The sequence below is a fragment of the Musca vetustissima genome, unplaced genomic scaffold (genome assembly GCF_032173495.1).
Source record: "Musca vetustissima isolate MV318-11 ecotype Yass unplaced genomic scaffold, APGP_CSIRO_Mvet_v1 utg56751, whole genome shotgun sequence".
In the NCBI taxonomy this organism is placed as follows: Eukaryota; Metazoa; Arthropoda; class Insecta; order Diptera; family Muscidae; genus Musca; species Musca vetustissima.
Window position 1 is genome coordinate 57,151 of NW_026875332.1, and position 21,246 is coordinate 78,396.

The 21,246-nt window shown below is 34.9% G+C and overlaps 3 protein-coding genes across 3 annotated transcripts; 1 reads left to right on the forward strand and 2 right to left on the reverse strand.

The window, feature by feature from the left end:
- The first annotated feature begins 4,972 nt into the window (after nucleotides 1-4,972).
- On the forward strand, nucleotides 4,973-6,268 carry LOC133337790 (lipase 3-like). Its single transcript, XM_061545993.1, has 2 exons — nucleotides 4,973-5,074; nucleotides 5,141-6,268. Exons 1-2 carry the CDS (start codon nucleotides 4,973-4,975, stop codon nucleotides 6,263-6,265), a joined length of 1,227 nt encoding a protein of 408 aa, XP_061401977.1. The 3' UTR covers nucleotides 6,266-6,268.
- Nucleotides 6,269-10,149: 3,881 nt separating this feature from the next.
- On the reverse strand, nucleotides 10,150-11,418 carry LOC133337791 (lipase 3-like). Its single transcript, XM_061545994.1, has 2 exons — nucleotides 11,314-11,418; nucleotides 10,150-11,250 (listed from the first exon to the last, which is right to left on the reverse strand). The coding sequence occupies exons 1-2, from the start codon at nucleotides 11,416-11,418 to the stop codon at nucleotides 10,150-10,152; spliced, it is 1,206 nt and encodes a 401-aa protein (XP_061401978.1).
- A 3,919-nt stretch (nucleotides 11,419-15,337) lies between these two features.
- LOC133337792 (lipase 3-like) lies at nucleotides 15,338-16,621 on the reverse strand. The gene is made up of 2 exons (XM_061545995.1): nucleotides 16,517-16,621; nucleotides 15,338-16,453 (listed from the first exon to the last, which is right to left on the reverse strand). The coding sequence occupies exons 1-2, from the start codon at nucleotides 16,619-16,621 to the stop codon at nucleotides 15,338-15,340; spliced, it is 1,221 nt and encodes a 406-aa protein (XP_061401979.1).
- Nucleotides 16,622-21,246: the final 4,625 nt, after the last annotated feature.

The following is a 21,246-nucleotide window of genomic DNA, read 5'->3' on the forward strand; positions in this document are numbered from 1 at the left end:
GTCATTAGTCGTCTTGCAAAGCTGTCAGTTAGAATTGTAATAGATTGTACATAGAATTTATCGATATGAGGGGGTATCGATAATGTGACATTAAAGATGAGTACATACTATCAATTTTGGCTATTGGGTTTTTTATAGCTTATGGTGTTTTTACACGATATGTATTTTACATATGTGCTGTCACTTTTTTGATCCATATGTAATTCCTTATGTGTGTCAAAATTAGCAGTGTACACAAAACATTTATTTTTATGTTCAAATCGGCATATGTATTTTACATATGACATAACCTATAAACAAAAAAACACTTTTATTTTTTCTTAAATCAACATCATTTTTTTATTAAACACCTACAAACGAAATAATAATTTGTAATTGTTGCCTTTTCACCTTTTTTTTTGAATTACAATTGAAATATTTTCTTCCAACAATGTGTTTCATTCAAACAGCTGATTTCCTTATGTTTCACATACGAAAATAGAGCGCGTCCTATTCGGAAAAAAATACATATGTAATTGCATATCGTTTTGACACATTGAAATTTCCGTATGTTTCACATGACGAGTTCGATTTCCATATGTAAAAAAGTGACAGCACATATGTAAAATACATATCGTGTAGAAACACCATTATACCGTGATAATAAGCATTATTTTGATTTAATTGCTGGATCGATCTCAATTTTATATATAAAATTATATCCATTTAATATGTCGATATGCTCGAAATCTTATGCTAAATTGAGATTGTTTCAAATACCTTGTTTTTGCACCAAAAAATGTTTTGCTTCTCCTAAAAGTACCAAAAGAAAACGCTATAGGGTTGCAAATTCAATATAGTTTTATAAATAAAATATGAAAGCGGCTGGAAATTTTAAGATTTGTTTAAATTAATAATAAATATTTTAAAACGGCATTTATAGTACGTTTACATTGTAGCGAATTTCGTTACCCAGTGGGTTTCAATTGTCATTTCCATTGTATATATGTCAAATAAATTCTCATAAAGTAGGTTAACCTTAGAACTCTTTACCCGATAATCGCCAGCTAAATTGATAACCTTTGAATTGGTGCTGGCATATAAATATGTGGGTGCAACAATATTGTCCAAATTATAATCTGGTTTTATGATCACTCAGCTGGATGTAATGGATACCCTGATTACTGGAGCAACCAGAAGTATGGTGGTTCCAAACCAAACGATTTTGTGGCATCAATTCCATATCCGATCAAGGGGCGGAACACTTGGAATACAAACGAAGTACCATGTTTAAACAAGGCACATGGAGCCAGGGTTAGGTTAGTTTGGGGATGTGCAGTTACTTATGTGGCTGCAGCACTCTGAGACCGTCAGGTCCATTGTAATCATCCAGGAGAGATAAGAAGAGATCTATAGGGGGAGAGAAGATTGGGGAAATAAATGGAGATGAGAAGCTTACAAGATATAAGACGGTAAATTTGGAAGGTTGCAAGGTTGCGCTTTCCCAACCACTTTAGGTTTCTAATTATGCTGTAGATTAAAGCAGGTTCAGTTCTTGAGAAGAAGCTAAGACTCGGTGGAAAATGAGCACCCACTAGTCTGTGGTGCCTGTAACCCAGGGCTGGAAAGTCTCATAGAAGATGCTCAATTGTCTCCGTCTCCTCCTCGTCAACGCAGAGTCTACAGTAATCAATTGCATCAAGATCCCATTTACTAGTAAAGGCCCTGTTGTTGCTATTTCAGCTTTGCTCAGGTTCAACAGTGAGTGCGTCCTTTTGGTAGACAGAGTCGGCCAAATGGATCTTGACACATTGCCCCTAGGTCTTTCGAGAGTCTTGAGGCGAAAGGATCATAAGTTAATGTGTCTACAGTCCTTTGGTGCAAAGTGGTTTATTTCCCCGCTTTGGGAATGTAAGTAACCTTTACCTCGTTCCATAGATCCGGAACATACGAGAGAGTCAAACACGCCGCCACGTTGTCAGTGAGATCCAAATCAAGTGTCATCAAGTTCACCGTCGACGGTATCCATATCTTTGCAACTTGGGAAATGAGTCTCAGCTAGGAGAAAAACAGTCTCAGAACCAGAGTCGGTCCACGCCCATCCTGTTTCTTGATACTTCCGATGGACTACGGATCCTTGGATAGTAATCTTCGAAACCTAGCACCGTCATTGACTCCTTCTATCGACTCACAGAAATTTGTCCAAGTCTTTTTCTTTGCACGCTTGATCTCACTCTTGTATTTATTGAAACTAGCTCGGTAGGAGTTCCAGTCAATATCGTGTTTTGATTTATGCGCCGTGTTGTAGTCTGGTCACTTTTCAGAGCTTTCCTGAGCGAAGTTCCCTGTTTCACCACACTGGCTGAGATTTTTCCCATAAAGCCAACATATGGACAGATTTAATTTTCTCATTGTATTCCTTGCGTTCAGACATCACGACAAAGTACACCGTTGTACCTTGAGATTGGCCGGTATAATGGATCTTAAGAGGGGAACACATGCGAGGATTCAAGCCTGGCATGTTAACTTGGCTTTGTAATAGCAGTTTATTTGTCATTGAACAGATCGGTAAACCTAAAAGGAGAAATACATAAGAGGACTTCAGGATTGGCATGTTAAAATCAAGTTTGACTCTGACATTCTTTATAAACTAACATTTCAAACAATGCCAAGCGTATGTGTGTTCCCCTTAACTTATTCGAAAAGAGGAATAAGTTTAAAACATAAGGGGAAAAACACAGAAGAAGACGACGCATGCAAACCAAACCCCCAAAATTACTAAACCCAATAACAAGGTACTTGTAACTTCATAGTAAGTATAACACAAATATACTGATATTGCCCTCCCACAAGTTGAGGCTATTTATATTCAATCAATTCATATTATGAATGAAAATGCATAAAAACAAGAAACATCTGATCATAATTGTTTGTCTACTTATCTGCAGGTGTTCTACTGATATGGGTTCTAAATTAACGTCATTTTACGGTCATATGAACTTAAATCACAGTCGATTAATACACAAATAATTTATTAATACATTTTTTTTTTTGGTATGCCGTCTAACTATACCCCACACAGTGAGTCTTTAGATAAATGACCAAAATTTATGATGTTTTATTAATTTTTTTTTAATTTTGAATATTGAAATAAATTATAAATTTAGTCTGTTCCCATAGTGCAAGAATCTACTACTTTTTACTACGATAACGAATATTCCTTTATGATATCGAAGAAAATAGTAAAATCTAGTAGATTTTAGCAGTACGGGAACAAACCAATTATATATGTTTGTATTCCAGTATGCACAGGAAAAAACATGGCTAGGCTAATAGAATCTGGAATAGAGTTATTGTGTAATTAACAAATAACAGCTGATTGTCAACATTATATCATTTTAATACTATTCTAAATAGCTAGGATTTTGTATCTCCGTTTAGAAAATAAGTCGATTTACGTTATGTTGGTTTTATGTGAAACATGACACAATAAATAGGTAGTCCGTTTAGCGCAGCTGTTGTCTTGATTAACTGTCAAAGTGGTTCATTTTACTTGAATTCGATGTGCAGTGTTGCCAACCATGCGAAATATTATAAGGAAACATTTGACAGATGGTCGAGACAAAAACAAAGGTTTTTGTTTTGATACATCACCTTATTATTTTTTTTATTTGTTGTTTTTCACATTTAAATATATATAAAATGTCAACAAATACGAAATACACAAAACGAATTGCCAGAAAATTGTCGGTACGATCATTTTTTTTCATTTATATTCCCCTTGCCCCTCTCTCCTACAAACAAAGACTTGCCGCAAGTAAACTCGCCTAATCTAAATTGGGACTATGTAAATATTTATCATCTGACTGACTATAGTTCCGTTCCAGAACCTAAAAGAAACTACTCATTTTAGATGTTTTCCAACTTTTTACTCGAATACCGTTTTTCAACCCACAAAACTTGTAAAACATTGACTCAAATTTAATAGCACGTTTACATTATACCGTATTTCGTTAACCCAGTGAGTTTCAATTGTCAATTTCATTGTATACTTGTCAAATAAATCCTCATAGAGTAGGTTATAGTACATTTACATTTAACCGGATTTCGTTAACCCAGTGGGTTTCAATTGTCAATTCCTTTGCATATACGCCAAATAAATCCTCATGAAGTAGGTTAACCCGGTAAAAAGTTCTAATGTACAAGGAGTTTTAACCCGGTAAAAAGTTCTAATATTAATGCCGTTTAAGAGAGCATAAAACAAAATGGTGTTCTCTTTGAAAACTTTTTACTCGAGAAATTTGGTCGAGTAAAATGGTAAACAGGAATGCCTACTTCTGATTGGCTGTTATTTCGATTTTGAAGTATTGCCATCTAATTTTGTCATATTTACTAGATTTGCGTTCCCAATTTTTCAAACTATTTTGTACTCTGAGAGCAATTGTGGAATGTTTCCCTTTCACTAGATTTACTATTAAAAAAGTACTTGAACAGACCATATATCATTTTATTACTAGTCTAAACTGTTGGATTTTCTATCTTGAATTAGAAACCGAGTCGATTTATTTGGCAAATATGCAAATTTAAATCCGCCAGTACAATGTAAACGTAAACTAAATTCTTTAAAGAATTTCATTATATTAAGCGATAAATTCTTTGGCTAATGTTTACTTTAAATTCTTAAATAAAACATCATAAATATTCCAATTTATCTGCTAGCTGTCGGTGGAGGTCTGACGATACTCACCTACCCAAAAATTAATAAATTTTATACTAATCGTTTGTGATTTTAAGTCCAGAACACAAAATTTGCCAAAAAAAAATAATTTTGATTCCATATCAGCTGAACGCCACTTGCAGATAAGTAGACAAATCATTATCATTGCCATTTTCTGGTTTTGTATGCATTTTCTACCAATTATAATATGAAATCGAATATAAATAGTCTCCATTGGTGGTAGGGCAATAACAGTAGATTTGTGAATTGCAAACAATGAAGATAACTGGTATCCTTGTTATTGGCTTTGGTCTTTTGGCAGTAGCTTCGGCTGCTTCCATTGATCCAACTTGCATGTTGAAGGAGCTTGTTAAGACGGTATGATATAATTTGTTAATGAACAATTGTTGGGATTTTATAAATTTGTTTTCTCTATACTTTCAGGACGAACGTATTCGCAATAATGGCTATCCCTCGGAATCCCATTTTGTCACAACTCCCGATGGTTATGTTTTGAACTTATTCCGTATACCCTATTCGAATAAGTTGCAAAACAAGGATTCTTATCGCCCCGCCATTCTGCTGCAGCATGGTCTATTCAGTAATTCCGATTGTTGGTTATCTGGTGGCCCCGACAATGCTTTGGCTTATTTGTTGGCCGATGCCGGTTTCGATGTATGGCTAGGAAATGCCCGTGGTAACTTGTACTCTCGCCAGAATAACCTCATTTCCATTAACAGCCCTAAATTTTGGCATTTCGATTGGCATGAAATCGGTAGCATTGATATCCCAGCGATGATCGATTACATCATTGAACAGACCGGCCAACCTAAAATCCATTATGCCGGCCACTCTCAAGGTACAACGGTGTACTTTGTCATGATGTCTGAACGCAAGGAATACAATGAGAAAATTAAATCGGCCCATATGTTGGCCCCATGCGCCTTCTTTGAACACGGCACTTCATTTGTATTCCAAGTGTTCCGTCCTTTGATCGGTTCACCAGGTGGTATTTGGAATCAAGTTTTTGCCGATATGGAATTGATGCCACAAAATCGTTTGGTAAATCGCGCCGCTGACACGGCTTGTGGTTTGGAACCGCCATTGCAATTCTTGTGCAAGAATATGTGGCTGTTATTTGCCGGTGATAGTTATCAAAACACCAACCTGACTGCTATGCAAGAATTGATTGAAACCCATCCAGCTGGTTGCTCCAGTAATCAGGGTATCCATTACATCCAGCTGAGCGATCACAACGTTGGTCGTTTCTGTCAAATGGATTATGGTGAAAAGAAAAATCAACAAATCTATGGCCAACCCACTCCACCAGATTATAATTTGGACAATATTGTTGCACCCACATATTTGTATTCCAGCACCAATGATGGCCTTTGCAATCCCAAGGATGTTGACACATTAGTTTCAAAGGTCAAGAATTTGGCTGGTGATTATCGGGTGCCCGATCAAACTTTCAATCATTTGGACTTTATTGTGGCCAAGAATATGCGAGAAATGGTCAATGAACCAGTTATGAGAAATATTTTCAAACATGAAGACGGTTTGTATTGAAAGTGTACTGTCCAATAAATTACGACAAATAAATGATATTTAAATGAAGTTGTGTGTGTATGTTGTTAAGATGGAAAGAGGATCTCGATTTGTGTGTAAGGGACATACACTTTAGACCTTTTTACCGAGTTAAAGTAGGAAAGGATTTATTTTGCACATATGCAATGGAATTTACAATTGAAACCCAATGTAAACGTACTATAATGAAGACAATTTCAAATACAACACTGCTTTTGTGCCAACAAAAAATGCATTACATATCCTAAAAGTATCAAAATTGCTACGCTTTAGAGTCAAAACGCAACCACAGAGTCTAGAGCAAACGACTGTTGCTGGACAGTCGTTTGCCGTGTGTTTCTTATTGGCAACGGAAAATCCCGACGGCTGACGTTCGCGGCTTGACGCTAGAATAGATTTTATTCATTTTTGCTCAGCGTCATACTCAAATTTTCTCTCTTGCTCTCAATTGAGTTCCATATTTTAGGTAAAAATCAACAGTGCTACCAAATTTCAATGAGAATTTATATCAAAACATATGGCAGTGCTGTTAAAAAAAAGACAAAAAAAAATATTTTCAAAGATTGTGGACGTTTTTTAACGAATTAATAATAATGAATAAATAATAATAAAAAGGAAGAAAAATAATTTTTTCAATAATTTTCCCCAAGATCCTTGACATTATCGTTTATTAAATAACAAATTGATTTTGGTTTGCACAACGTATAATATTCTGTCAGAAAAGGAAAACAAATAATTGACATTTTGTGCCGCTAGCCCTTTCGTTTGGTTTTCACGCCGGCGAAAAAGTATGACGCTGACTCGTGACTCTCTGGTTGCGTTTAGACTCTGAACACAACCAGCCAGTCTAGAGTCAGCGACGGTCGTTTACCGTGTGTTTCTTATTGGCAACGGGAAATCCCGACGGCTGACGTTTGCGTCTAGCGGCTTGGCGCTAGAATAGATTTTATTAATTTTTGCTCAGCGTCATACTAAAATTTTCTCTCTTGCTCTCAATTGAGTTGCCATATTTTAGATAAAAATCAGCAGAGCTATAAACATGGAAATATACATGGTATAATAATAGAAGGTAACAGCAAGTGTTGTTGTACAAAAAACGATACAACAACCACATGGAAATTTGTTTTGGTAAGTTCTACTAGTGTCAACTCATTTGACAGAAAAATGTAAACAAATAAACAAATTATCATCAAATTATTTTTATTTTGAAAATGAAATATTTTCGAATCCTCAAAATAAAAATTTAAAAACATGAATGAAAATCTATCAAATTTATATTTCTATCGCTTCCACATCTTTCCTATAATTGAGCCATTGTCATATATATATGTGTAACACATATGAAAATGCTGGGAATAGCGAGTTATTCCTTGAATAAAGATTTGCTTCCTCAAACTTTCCCAGCAGGCAGATTGAATAAATTGAATACAGGAACACATTTAATAAATAACAATTTCAAATTGTATGCGTTCCCAATTTTCCTGTTGGGTGATTTTTAAAAACATAATTTGTCAAATTCATATTGACACTAGTATTACGTTGGAATCAAATCAGCTGGGATTTGCTGTTACCTTTTATAATTGTACCATGGGAAATATATATCAAAACATATGACAGTGCTGTTAAAAAGAATTTAACGAATTAATTAATAACTAAATGGAAGAAAAATTCTTCGAGGAAATAATGCTCCAATAATTTTCCCCAAGTTCCTTGACATCACTGTTTATTAAATAATAAATTGAATTTGGTTTGCACAACGTATAATAATGTTCTGTCAAAAATCAAAAAAATGAAAACAAATACACCTAAGTCTGTTTTTACACGTTAGATTGGTTCCAGAAGAAGCCATGTAAAAAAGACATTGAACATATACATAAAGGGAATTCCCCTAAATTAGTGCTATTCACATTTGCTTTGACCAGTAAAAATTGTTTGTACGCGCTAAAGGGGAATTCACTTAAATCTTTTAGCTAGTGTTCGCAAAGTATCGATACTATCGATGGTTTCAGACTTTTTTCTTTCATAAATACTTTTTTGTGATATGAACATACTTCGCAAAAATTAAATTTGACAAAAAAAAAATACATAAAATTTCAAATCGTGTTAAATGGAATAAAACAGCATACACATTAGAACTTTTTACCGGGTTAACCTACTTTATGAGGATTTATTTGACATATGCAAAGGAATTGGCAATTGAAACCCACTGGGTTAACGAAATCCGGTTGCACTTTTGTTTTCGACCATCTGTCAAATTTTTCCTTATAATATTTCATATGGCTGGCAACATTGAACATCGTATTGAAGTAGAAATTGCGCACTTTGGCAGCTAATCGAGTCATCAGTTGCGCTAAATCGAGGTAATAAATCCTAGCTGTTTAGACTAGTATTAAAATGACAAAAATTACATTAACAGACAGCTGTTATTTGTTTAAATACACATTTTACTGAAAAGAAGGAGCTTGTTAAGCCGGTAGGAATTAATTTTTTAATCCAAATTTTTTGTGATTTTATTCATTTATTTTTTTGTTTGTTTCGCTTTACTTTCAGGACGAACGTATTCGCAATAATGGTTATCCCTCGGAATCCCATTTTGTCACAACTCCCGATGGCTATGTTTTGAACTTATTCCGTATACCCTATTCGAATAAGTTGCAAAACAAAGATTCTTATCGCCCGGCCATTCTGCTGCAACATGGACAATGCTTTGGATTATTTGTTGGCCGATGCCGGGTTCGATGTATGGCTAGGAAATGCCCGTGGTAACTTGTACTCTCTGTGGCAATTTTTCAATCTATATTTTAATTTTTCTAATTCAATGCCATTCCTACTCTCCATTTATAAACAAAATGTCAGGTTTGAGCTGTTTCCATAAGAAAATAAATATGTCTCCGCTATTATCTATACTGCAAGTCCAATGATTTTAAAAATAGTTATTGTTTACGTACAATTTATATTAAACAAATGTCATAAATTTAGTTATGTACCCCCACCGGTTAATAGTGACACAGCTAATATAACAATCAACTGTGATTTAGTTTGTTTTCAAGGGGCTAACTATATCAGTTAAGATGGAAGATAAGAAAAATACATGTATTTTGTTATTGTCATATTGCATGTGAGTTATATTTGATACCTTTTAATATAGCGCTTAATGCCAGCATGAACAGATCAATTTAATTTATAAAAATCGACTGTTACAATAATGGCGCCCAATGTGGGGCCATGAACCTAAAACACACAGCTGAACTAGCGCCAGCATAACAACGACGCTAAAGGGGAATGCACATAAAAGAACTTCAGCCATAGCTTTATTAATGTAAAAGAATAAAGGAGAACGGCGTCCAAAATCAAGTTTGACTCTGACTCTTTGTCAATTGACATTTCATACAATGCTAACTTAACATGTCATACCTGAAGTTCTCTTTTCCTTCTTTCCCTTAAACAGTGAACAAAAACCAAGTCCTGATTTAGATTAGGCGAGTTTACTTGCGGATGCTTATCGTTATCTTTTGAACTTGCTTCATGCATCTATACAAAGCAATTCGGTGTCAAAAATATATTTTTTTGAAACTCGCCTAATCTAAATAGGGACCATGGCACAATGATGGACAGCTGATGTCTTGATTAACTGTCAAAGTACCTAATTTCTACTTGAATTCGATGTGCAATGTTGCCAAACATATTAAATATTATAAGGACATTTTTTACAGATGATCGAGACAAAAGCAAAGGTTTTTTTTTGCATCATGATTGGCACCAACTAGCTAACTCAATTTTATAAACTCGATGGTACAATATATATAAACAGTATTTTAATTTTTTCACATTTCATTTCACTTTATTACACCAAATTCAAAAACCGTTTAACCTTCATGTTTGAAAATATTCTTAATTACCGGTTCATTGACCATTCTCCGCATATTCTTGGCGACAATAAAATCCAAATGATTGAAACTGAGATCGGGAACACGATAATCACCGGCCAAATTTTTAATTTTCGAAACTAGAGTATCAACGTCTTGGGGATTGCAGAGACCATCATTATTACTGGAATACAAATAGGTGGGCGCAACAATATTATCCAGCTTATAGTCGGGCGGTGTCGCTTGACCATAGATCTTTTCATTTTTCTTTTCGCCATAATCCATTTGACAAAAACGACCAGCATTATGACCACTCAACTGCATATAGTGGATACCCTGATTACTCGAACAACTACCGGGATGAGTTTCAACTAATTCTTGTAGCGCTGTTAAATTGGTATTTTGATAACCTTCACCGGCAAACAACAGCCAGATATTTTTACACAAAATTTTCGATGGTCCATCAATGCCGCATGCTGTATCTCCAAAACGATTCACGAGACGATTTTGTGGCATCAACTCCATATCGGCTAGAACTTGATTATAAATTCCCCCCGGAGTACCGACCTTAAAAGCCATCGAAGTTCCATGTTCAAAGAAGGCACACGGAGCCAACATATGGGCCGATTTGATTTTCTTATTGTATTCCTTGCGTTCCGATAACATAACAAAATACACCGTTGTACCCTGGGAGTGTCCGGCATAATGAATCTTACGCTGTCCAGTTATTTTCAGAATATAATCAATCATGGTTGGTATATCTATCGTACCAATTTCATGCCAATCAAAATGCCAAAATTTTGGACTGTTAAGGGAAATAGTGGTACTATTACGTGAATAGGTATTTCCACGAGCATTTCCCAGCCATACATCGAAGCCAGCATCGGCCAATAAATAAGCCAAAGCATGATCGGGGCCACCCGACAACCAACAATCGGAATTACTTAACAACCCATGTTGCAACAATATGGCAGGACGGTATAAGTTTTCGTTCTTCAAATTATTTGAATATGGAATGCGAAACAAGTTTAAAACATAACCATCGGGAGTTGTAACATAATGCGATTCCGAAGGATAACCATTAAGGCGAATACGCTCATCCTAAAACGGAAGAAAGAAATGTATACCATTTAAGACATGTTAATTCAAGTTTTTATACCATACCGTTCTAATAATTTCCCTCAAGACACATGTCACCGAATCTGCTAATGCTATGGCAACCGCATCTATAATGTAAATTGCAAATAGAAATGTTGTTGCAATGTTCATTGTTTACCAAACTTTGAGTGTTTTTGTTTGCGCTATTCTTTGTCTATTTATATGAAATTCACATAAATTGAATCAATTTCTTATCTTAATTTTTTGTTACAAAACCCCAACCCTGAAAGGCTTGTTGTAACAACATTTAAAATGCATTTTGATTTATATTAAATTTACGATCCAACTTAGAGTGATAGATTTACGATATTGTTCGAAATTTATAAACAATACAGTAAACACTTTACATAAGTAATAATGCATGGTACAATTAAAAAAGGTAACAGCAAATCCCATCTGATTTGATTCCAACGTAATACTAGTGTCAATATGCATTTGACAAATTATGTTTTTAAAAATCACCCAACAGGAAAATTGGGAACTTATTCAATTCGAAATTGTTCTTTATTAAATGTCCTCCCGTATTCAATTTACTCAATCTGCCTGCTGGGATCGTTGGAGGAAACAAATCTTTCTTCAAGGAACAACTCGCTATTCCCAGCATATGCATTTGTGTTACACATATATATGGCAATGGCTCAATTATAAGAGAGATGTGGAAGCGATAGAAATATAAATTTGATAGATTTTCATTCATTTTTTTCAATTTTTATTTTGAGGATTCGAAAATATTTCATTTTCAAAATAAAAATATTTTGATGATAATTTGTTTGTTTGTTTACATTTTTCTGTCAAAAGAGTTGACACTAGCAGAACTTACAACAACAAATTCCCATGTGGTTGTTGTATCGTTTGTTGTACAACAACACTTGCTGTTACCTTTTATTATTATACCATAGTAATAATGTAATAACAATACATTTTTGAGCATATATATTCACCAAATCAGTCTCATGTGAATGCAGTTAAAGAATCCTAATTTTACTAATAAATTCATGATGCAATAATAAGGAGATGAATCAAAACAAAAATCTTTTTCTTTTTTTTTTTGTATTTAAAGTTGTCCTTGGACCGTTGTCGAGTTTGCTCCGAAAGTTTCTTGACCGCTATATCGTAATCAAGATCTATTAATAAGGTCACCCAGCTAGAGAAAGTCAGCTGTTTTTTTTTCTCAAGTCGAATGTCAAAATGTTGGCTTTTGTTTACGATTTTGACAGAAAACTTGAGAAGCAGAGTATATCGAGCTGTTCTCCCTGGACGATCTTATTTATAGGCCTTGATCGCAATAAACAAACTAAAATCTTTGTTTTTGCCTCGACCATCTGCCAATTTTTTTCTTATAATATTTCACATGGTTGGCAACATTGCACATCGAATTCAAGTATAAATTACGTACTTTGACAGTTAATCCAGACATCAGCTGCGCTAAATGGACTACCATTGGTCTATTCCAATACCTTTATTTTCAAAGTAAAGCTTGCAAGGGAAACATTTTTTCCAATCTACATCTTGCGATTCGCAGGTTGCTCTGATTTCTTGTGTGCACATTATTTTGGTTTTGTGGAATAGTGATTGTATGGTGGCCAATTTGTTTGATATTTTTGAAAATATAAACTAGAGTTTGATATATATGTCGTCCATGAATAGGTAATACATTTACTGCAAAGTCCCTATATAATGACTCTGTGGAATATCTCAAGGGCAAATTGTAAATAGTTTGTAAAGCTTTATTTTGCATGCATCGCAAAGATTTTAATGAATTGTTAGACTTCTTGTAAACATATAGAATAGCCAAGTAATTTAAATGTGATTGAATAAGTGATTCAAATATTAAAAGCTTAGTTCTTAAGTTTAAATTATTTTGCATCTTATATAGGATTCCAATTGCAGGCGCTATCTTACTTTTAACATTATCTATATGCAAATCCCAGGATAGATTGCTTTGAAGTGTTACTCCTAAGTATTTAGTAGATAGTGTCTCATTAATGACTTCCCCATCAACATAGATGTTAAACGAAGTAGAATCATATCTTGACAAATAAGGACGAAATTGAATTATTTTAGTTTTGCTTGGGTTTATAAGCAATCTATTCAATCGAGTAAATTCAACAATCAAAGCCGCATCACGTTCCATTCTCACTTTCAATTCAATATCATGCTTATAGGGATACAGTAAACATATATCACCAGCAAACATTATTAACTTGCCGTCAAGGGATAAATTTTCGACCATTTCTTCTCGAGTAAAAAGTTTACAAAGAGAAAGCCATTTTGTTTTGCGCTCTCTTAAATTTTACCAGATTTGTGAGTTCAGGAACGGTTTTCGAGTAAAAAGTTGCAAAACTTGTAAAATTAGTAGATTCTTTTACGTACTGGAATGGAACTTAAATAATAAATTGAATTTGGTTTGAACAACGTATAATATTCTATCAGAAAATGAAAACAAATAATTGGCATTTTGTGCCGCTAGTCGCTAACTCTTTCGTTTGGTTTTCACGCGTGCGAAAAAGTATGATGCCGACTCCTGACTCTCTGGTTGTGTTTAGACTCTTATGTATCCCCATGATGCAATAAATAAGGTGATGTATCAAAAAAAAACTGTTTTTTTGTCTCGACCATGGCACAATGATAAGGTAATCCATTTAGTGCAACTGATGTATCGATTAACTGTCAAAGTTGGTAATTTCTACTTGAATTCGATGTGCAGTGTTGCCAACAATGTGAAATATTATAAAGAAAAATTTAACACTTTGACAGTTAATCGAGTCATCACTGCGCTAAATGGTCATGGCTATCACATATTGGTATTTCCAGAAAAAGTACAAATGCTTAGTCTTTGACTTCTACATCGACTATATTTGTAAATCGAGGTACTAAATCCCAAATGACATAAGTTTGACAGTCAGCTGTTATTTGATTACATACACATTTTACTGTGTTCATAATTTCTGTGGCAATTTTTCAATCATTATTTTCATACTCTAATGCAATGCTATTCCTACTCTCCAAATTCAAGTTTGAGCTGTTTCCATAAGCAAATAAATATGTCACCGCTATTATCTATACTGCAAGTCCAATGATTTTAAAAATAGTTATTGTTTACGTACAATTTATATTGAAAAAATGTCATAAATTTAGTTATGTACCCCCACCGGTTAATAGTGACACAGCTAATATAACAATCAACTGTGATTTAGTTTGTTTTCAAGGGGCTAACTATATCAGTTAAGATGGAAGATAAGAAAAATACAAATATTTTGTTATTGTCATATTGCATATACATATAGCATGTGAGTTATATTTGATACCTTTTAATATAGCGCTTAATGCCAGCATGAACAGATCAATTTAATTTATAAAAATCGACTGTTACAATAATGGCGCCCAATGTGGGGCCATGAACCTAAAACACACAGCTGAACCAGCCAGCATAACAACAACGCTAAAGGGTAATGCACATAAAAGAACTTCAGCCATAGCATGTTCACTTGACTTTTTTAATGTAGAAGAATGGAGGAGAACGGCGTCCAAAATCAAGTTTGACTCTGACTCTTTGTCAATTGACATTCATACAATGTCAACTTAACATGTCATACCTGAAGTTCTATTTTGCTTTTTCCCTTAAACAGTGAACAAAACCAAGTCCTGATTTAGATTAGGCGAGTTTACTTGCAGCAACGCTTATCGTTATCTATTGAACTGGCTTCATGCATCTATACAAAGCAACTCGGTTTCAAAAAATATATTTTTATTTTTTTGAAACTCGCCTAATCTAAATAGGGACCATGGCACAATGATGAACAGCTGATGAATTCGATGTGAAATGTTGCCAACCATATTAAATATTATAAGGAAAATTTTTACAGATGATCGAGACAAAAGCAAAGGTTTTTTTACATCATGATAGGGACCAACTAGCTAATTCAATTTTATAAACTCGATGGTACAATATATATAAATAGTATTTTATTTTTTTCACATTTCACTTCATTTTATTACAATAAATTACACAATTCACATTCTAAACCGTTTAACCTTCATGTTTGAAAATATTCTTAATTACCGGTTCATTGACCATTCTCCGCATATTCTTGGCGACAATAAAATCCAAATGATTGAAACTGAGATCGGGAACACGATAATCACCGGCCAAATTTTTCATTTTCGAAACTAGAGTATCAACGTCTTGGGGATTGCAGAGACCATCATTATTACTGGAATACAAATAGGTGGGCGCAACAATATTATCCAGCTTATAGTCGGGCGGTGTCGCTTGACCATAGATCTTTTCATTTTTCTTTTCGCCATAATCCATTTGACAAAAACGACCAGCATTATGACCACTCAACTGCATATAGTGGATACCCTGATTACTCGAACAACTACCGGGATGAGTTTCAACTAATTCTTGTAGCGCTGTTAAATTGGTATTTTGATAACCTTCACCGGCAAACAACAGCCAGATATTTTTACACAAAATTTTCGATAGTGCATCAATGCCGCATGCTGTATCTCCAAAACGATTAACGAGACGATTTTGTGGCATCAACTCCATATCGGCTAGAACTTGATTATAAATTCCACCCGGAGTACCGACCAAGGGACGGAAAATCTTAAAAGCCATCGAAGTTCCATGTTCAAAGAAGGCACACGGAGCCAACATATGGGCCGATTTGATTTTCTTATTGTATTCCTTGCGTTCCGATAACATAACAAAATACACCGTTGTACCCTGGGAGTGTCCGGCATAATGAATCTTACGCTGTCCAGTTATTTTCAGAATATAATCAATCATCGTTGGTATATCTATCGTTCCAATTTCATGCCAATCGAAATGCCAAAATTTAGGACTGTTAAGGGAAATAGTGGTACTATTACGTGAATAGGTATTTCCACGAGCATTTCCCAGCCATACATCGAAGCCAGCATCGGCCAATAAATAAGCCAAAGCATGATCGGGGCCACCCGACAACCAACAATCGGAATTACTTAACAACCCATGTTGCAACAATATGGCCGGACGATATGAGTTTTCGTTCTTCAAATTATTTGAATATGGAATGCGAAATAGATTCAAAATGTAGCCATCGGGAGTTGTAACATAATGCGATTCCGAAGGATAACCATTAAAGCGAATACGCTCATCCTAAAACGGAAGAAAGTAATGTATACCATTTAAGACATGTTAATTCAAGTTTTTATACCATACCGTTCTAATAATTTCCCTCAAGACACATGTCACCGAATCTGCTAATGCTATGGCAACCGCATCTATAATGTAAATTGCAAATAGAAATGTTGTTGCAATGTTCATTGTTTACCAAACGTTGAGTGTTTTTGTTTGCGCTATTCTTTGTCTATTTATATGAAATTCACATAAATTGAATCAATTTCTTATCTTAATTTTTTGTTACAAAGCCCCAACCCTGAAAGGCTTGTTGTAACAACATTTAAAATACATTTTGATTTATATTGAATTTACGATCCAAATTAGGAGGGATTTATAGATGTATTTATTTATTTATGATATTGTTAAAAATTTTTAAACAATACAGTAAATACTTTAAATAAGTAATAATGTAATAACTTTTATTATTTGAATTTTGCCTGTAAGGGCGATAGAGTTGGGCAATCTAGTTCACTTAGCGGATCGATCTTTCTCGTTCCTTTTTTAAAAAGGAACTAGTTTCTTTGCTCCATATAGTTCCGACTCCTAAACAGTTCCTTTGAATCTCTCTCTTTCAACGTTCTTTTTGTTTTTTTTTTTTCGTTTTTGCATATAGTTCCTTTGCTCCATATAGTTCCTTTGATCCATATAGTACCTTTGCTCCATATAGTTCCTTTACTCCATACAGTTCCTTTGCTCCATATAGTTCCGACTCCTACATAGTTCCTTTGAATCTCTCTCGTTTCATCGTTTTGTTCTTTTAATTTTTTTTTCGCTCACATAGTTCCGTGTTTATTTGTTAATAAATGCAAAAATTGAAAATTGTGCAAAAATGAAAAAAATCATAACGGAACGAGATCAGAAAAAAGAACGAGAAAAAAGGGTAAAGAAAAAAGAACGAGATCAAAAAGGAACTATATTAATTAAAGAGCTGGAACTAGTTCCGATCGTTCCTTTCTCGGAATAGTTCCAATAAACTAGTTCGTTCCGGAACTACTAAAGTGTGATAAGCACTTGAATAAAATTTTAAGTGAATTATTTATACTCTTTCGAGTCAAGCTTAATGATCTAAGTTTTGCAATGAAAAGGAAAGCATTAACTGCTTTGAGCATAAACAACCAGTCAGTCTCATGTGACTTAAAAAAGATTTCCAAGTGCGTCGGTCTTGTGCGCATCTCTTCTAATTTCAAAGACCATGTTCCAAGATATTGTTTTCTATTTGGTCTTACCATCTAATTTGTGGCCTTCCCCTTCTACGGGAAACATCAGTAGGCTCTCTTTTATATGCCTTTTGAGCTGGGGCATTCTCATTCATTCACACAACATGGCCTAGCTACCATAGTCGCTGCAGCTCAATACGTCTGACTCCTGGGGGGTTACTCTGTATTGCGTTGCGAAAGCAAGTGCGATGCGAAAGCTAAATGCGTTAAGAGTACAATTTGGTACTCTGTAACGTTCACGCAAACGCATTCGCAAACTAAATTGTAAATGGGGCAACACTGTCGCCACAAAGTAAACAATAACGAAGAATGACAAAAGGAAACGTCAAAAAATTGTAAATGAAAACATATTTTTGTGTGGTACGAGTGTTTTTTTTAAACACAAATGATGAACGAATTAAAAAAAAAGAATTTTATGAGATCTATCAAATATACTCTCCCTAAGTGACCACGGGTATGAAAATAAGTACGAATTATGTGACAAATGTTTTCAAATATTTAATTTTTATAGATTTATATATAATGTCTCAATAAAGATTCGTTTATGTATTTTTCAAACGCTCGTCGTTTCAAATAGATCCACAACAATTCCAACTCCAATAAAAGAGGCCGCTGCTTTGAAATTGCTTGGACAAGGTGGTTATCAACACCAACCTATAAATATGCACACATAGTTTCACATTTTATATAAAAAAATAATATTTTACTTTTTCCAACCACGGACATCTTTTACAGGAGGTCAATGTGAATTGAGGTCATCAGACAGTTTTGTCCACAAATTGTTGGCGCGTTGTTTCGCATTTGAACTCTGCAACTGTTCCTTTGCCAAATCACTGTGTTGCCCCATAAAATCTACTGAAGTTAGGAACTGACGTTGCTGAGTCTGTAACTGTGACTTTTTTGCCTTTTACTTAAAATAATTTACAATTTATATACATATAAATAAAACCTTTAATGGAGCTTACTTATATGTTTCGCTTCCTTTGCGTTTGCTATTTTGTTAACGCAAGATATTTGCGCTTAACGAACGAGTTTGACATGCGTTTTCGTATTACAGAGTGCGGTGATGCCACATTTGCGTAAAGTAGATGCGAAAGGAGATACGAAAACGAATTAGAGAGTACCAATTACGCGATGCGTTACAATTTTTCTCACGCATCGCAATACAGAGTAGCCCCCCTGGTTCATTCGACGCCGATATTCACCGTCGGCGCAGATCGGCCCGTAGATCTTTCGGAGAATTTTTCTTTCAAATAAATGGCTCCGAAAGGTCCTTTCCTACTTTAACTGGTGACATTGTACCAGTAAGTTATCCTGCATATCCGTATTAATTTCACAGGGATGCCAAACGCAGACATGACTTTAAACACCTTTGAGTGGATTGGACTATCGAATGCGGCTTTGTAGTCGACGAATAGGTGGTACCTGTTGTGTTTGTTATTTTACTAATACATTTAATGCTTAATTACTAATAAATTAAGGTGTTACCATCAGCTGGATCATTTTTATATGCTTTTTAAGCAGGGGCATCCTCATCCATTCTCCCAACATGACCTAGCCAACGTAGTCCCTGCAGCTCGATATGTATGACTATGTCGATGTCCAAGAATAGATGGTACAACTCATGGTTCATTCGACGGCGATATTCACCGTCGACGCAGATCGGAAAATTTGTCTCTGAAACAATCCAAGAGTTGCCTCATCTGCTTGCGCAAGTCCATACAACAGCACGGGTAGTTTCTGCGTCTTGTAGAGTGTGAGTTTGTTCTGGCGAGAGGTGTTCTTGCTTTTGAGTTGCTTACTCAGACCATAGTAGCATATTTTGACCCACACTATTGTCCTCCGAATTTCAAAGCTGATGTTATTAGTTTTGTTTATGATGGTACCGAGGTATATAAAATCGTTCACTACCGCGAAGTGAAGGCGTTGATACTATCAACTTGGTCTTCTCGCCATTCACTGCCAGTCCCACTTTGGCAGACTTCTCAATTGGCTCAATTGGCTGTGGCTGTTACCGCTCGCAATGTTCGACCCATTATGTCGATGTCGTCGCTGTAGGCGAGTAACATATGCTGTTTGGTGTACAGAGTGTCATTTATGATCACATTCGCATCTCGCATGACCTATTCCAGCAGAATGTTGTGCCAGTTAAAGATATCCTGCATAGCCGTATTAATATTGCAGGAATGCCAAACGCAGACATGGTTTTAAACACCTTGAGCGGATTGGGCTGTCGAATGCGGCTTTGTGCGTCGACGAATGCGATTTTTTTTCGTGGGTCATTTCCAGTATTTGGCGCAGTGTGAAAATCTGGTCTATTGTGGATTGATATGGTCCAATAATATCATTGACCATTGGCTTCAGTCGTTCACTCAGCACGCTGGATAGCACATATCGTCTTGTCACCTTGTCACTGGACACAGGATGTTGAGGTTCCATAATGTGCATTATCTCGATTTAATTGCTAAAACGAGCTGGACTCACCTCAATTTACCATGCAAAACTAAATCCACTCAAAATCCTATACTAAATTGAGATAATTTCAAATACAATCCTGCTGTTTGTTTGTATCAAAAAAGCACCATTCTCATAAAAGCACCAAAATGACTATAATTTACGCTTTTAAACGCCTTAAATTCATTTGAGTAACAATAATATGGCAGCACCTGAAAATTGGAAAATTAGTTATGGTACGTTTACATTTAATCGGATTTCGTTAACCCAGTGGGTTTCAATTGTCAATTCCTTTGCATGTATGTCAAATAAATCCTCATAAAGTAGGTTAACCCCGTAAAATGTTCTAATGTAAATGCCGTATAAGTCTGCTTTTCCACAGGCAGATTTTTATTTGGCAAATTTTTTGTTTTCCCATTTGAAATTATGGCTTTCTTTTCCACTAGCAAATTTTTCTTTGCCAAATTTGCGAATCAAAATACAAAAGAATGAAAGATACATCAAAAGTGTTTACATTTTAAAAAATTTTTTAATATTTTTTTTTTTTTTATTTTTTTACACAAATTAAAACAACAGGATTGTAAACAAAAGCCGGCTGTGTGTCAGTAAAACGAATAGGTTAAAATGGAAATGTCAACAAAATTGTTTTCAACGAACAGAGCAAAGGAGAATTTGAGTGTACGGCAAATTCTGAACAGGCAATTTTTTGTTTTTCTTCCTGGCACCCCTCTCGCCCACAAACTCAGAATTTGACAAATAAAAATTTGCCTGTGGAAAAGCAGACTAATAAATAAAGTTTATTTCCGAACGGCACGGAGAATTCAAATAAATTCGGAAAGTTCTTAGCCTAGCTCAAAAAGCGCGGTATAAACAGATAAAAGTTAAATGTTTTGGAATGAATAGGTACTCAATTTAGCGCAGCTGATATCTTGATTAACTCTCAAAGTGGGTATATTCTACTTGAATTCGATGTGTAGTGTTGCAACCATTTGAAATATTATATGGAAACAAATTGACAGATAATCGAGACAAAAACAAAGGTTTTTGTTTTGATACATCACCTTATTGCATCATGATCTCTGTTATGAACACATGTTA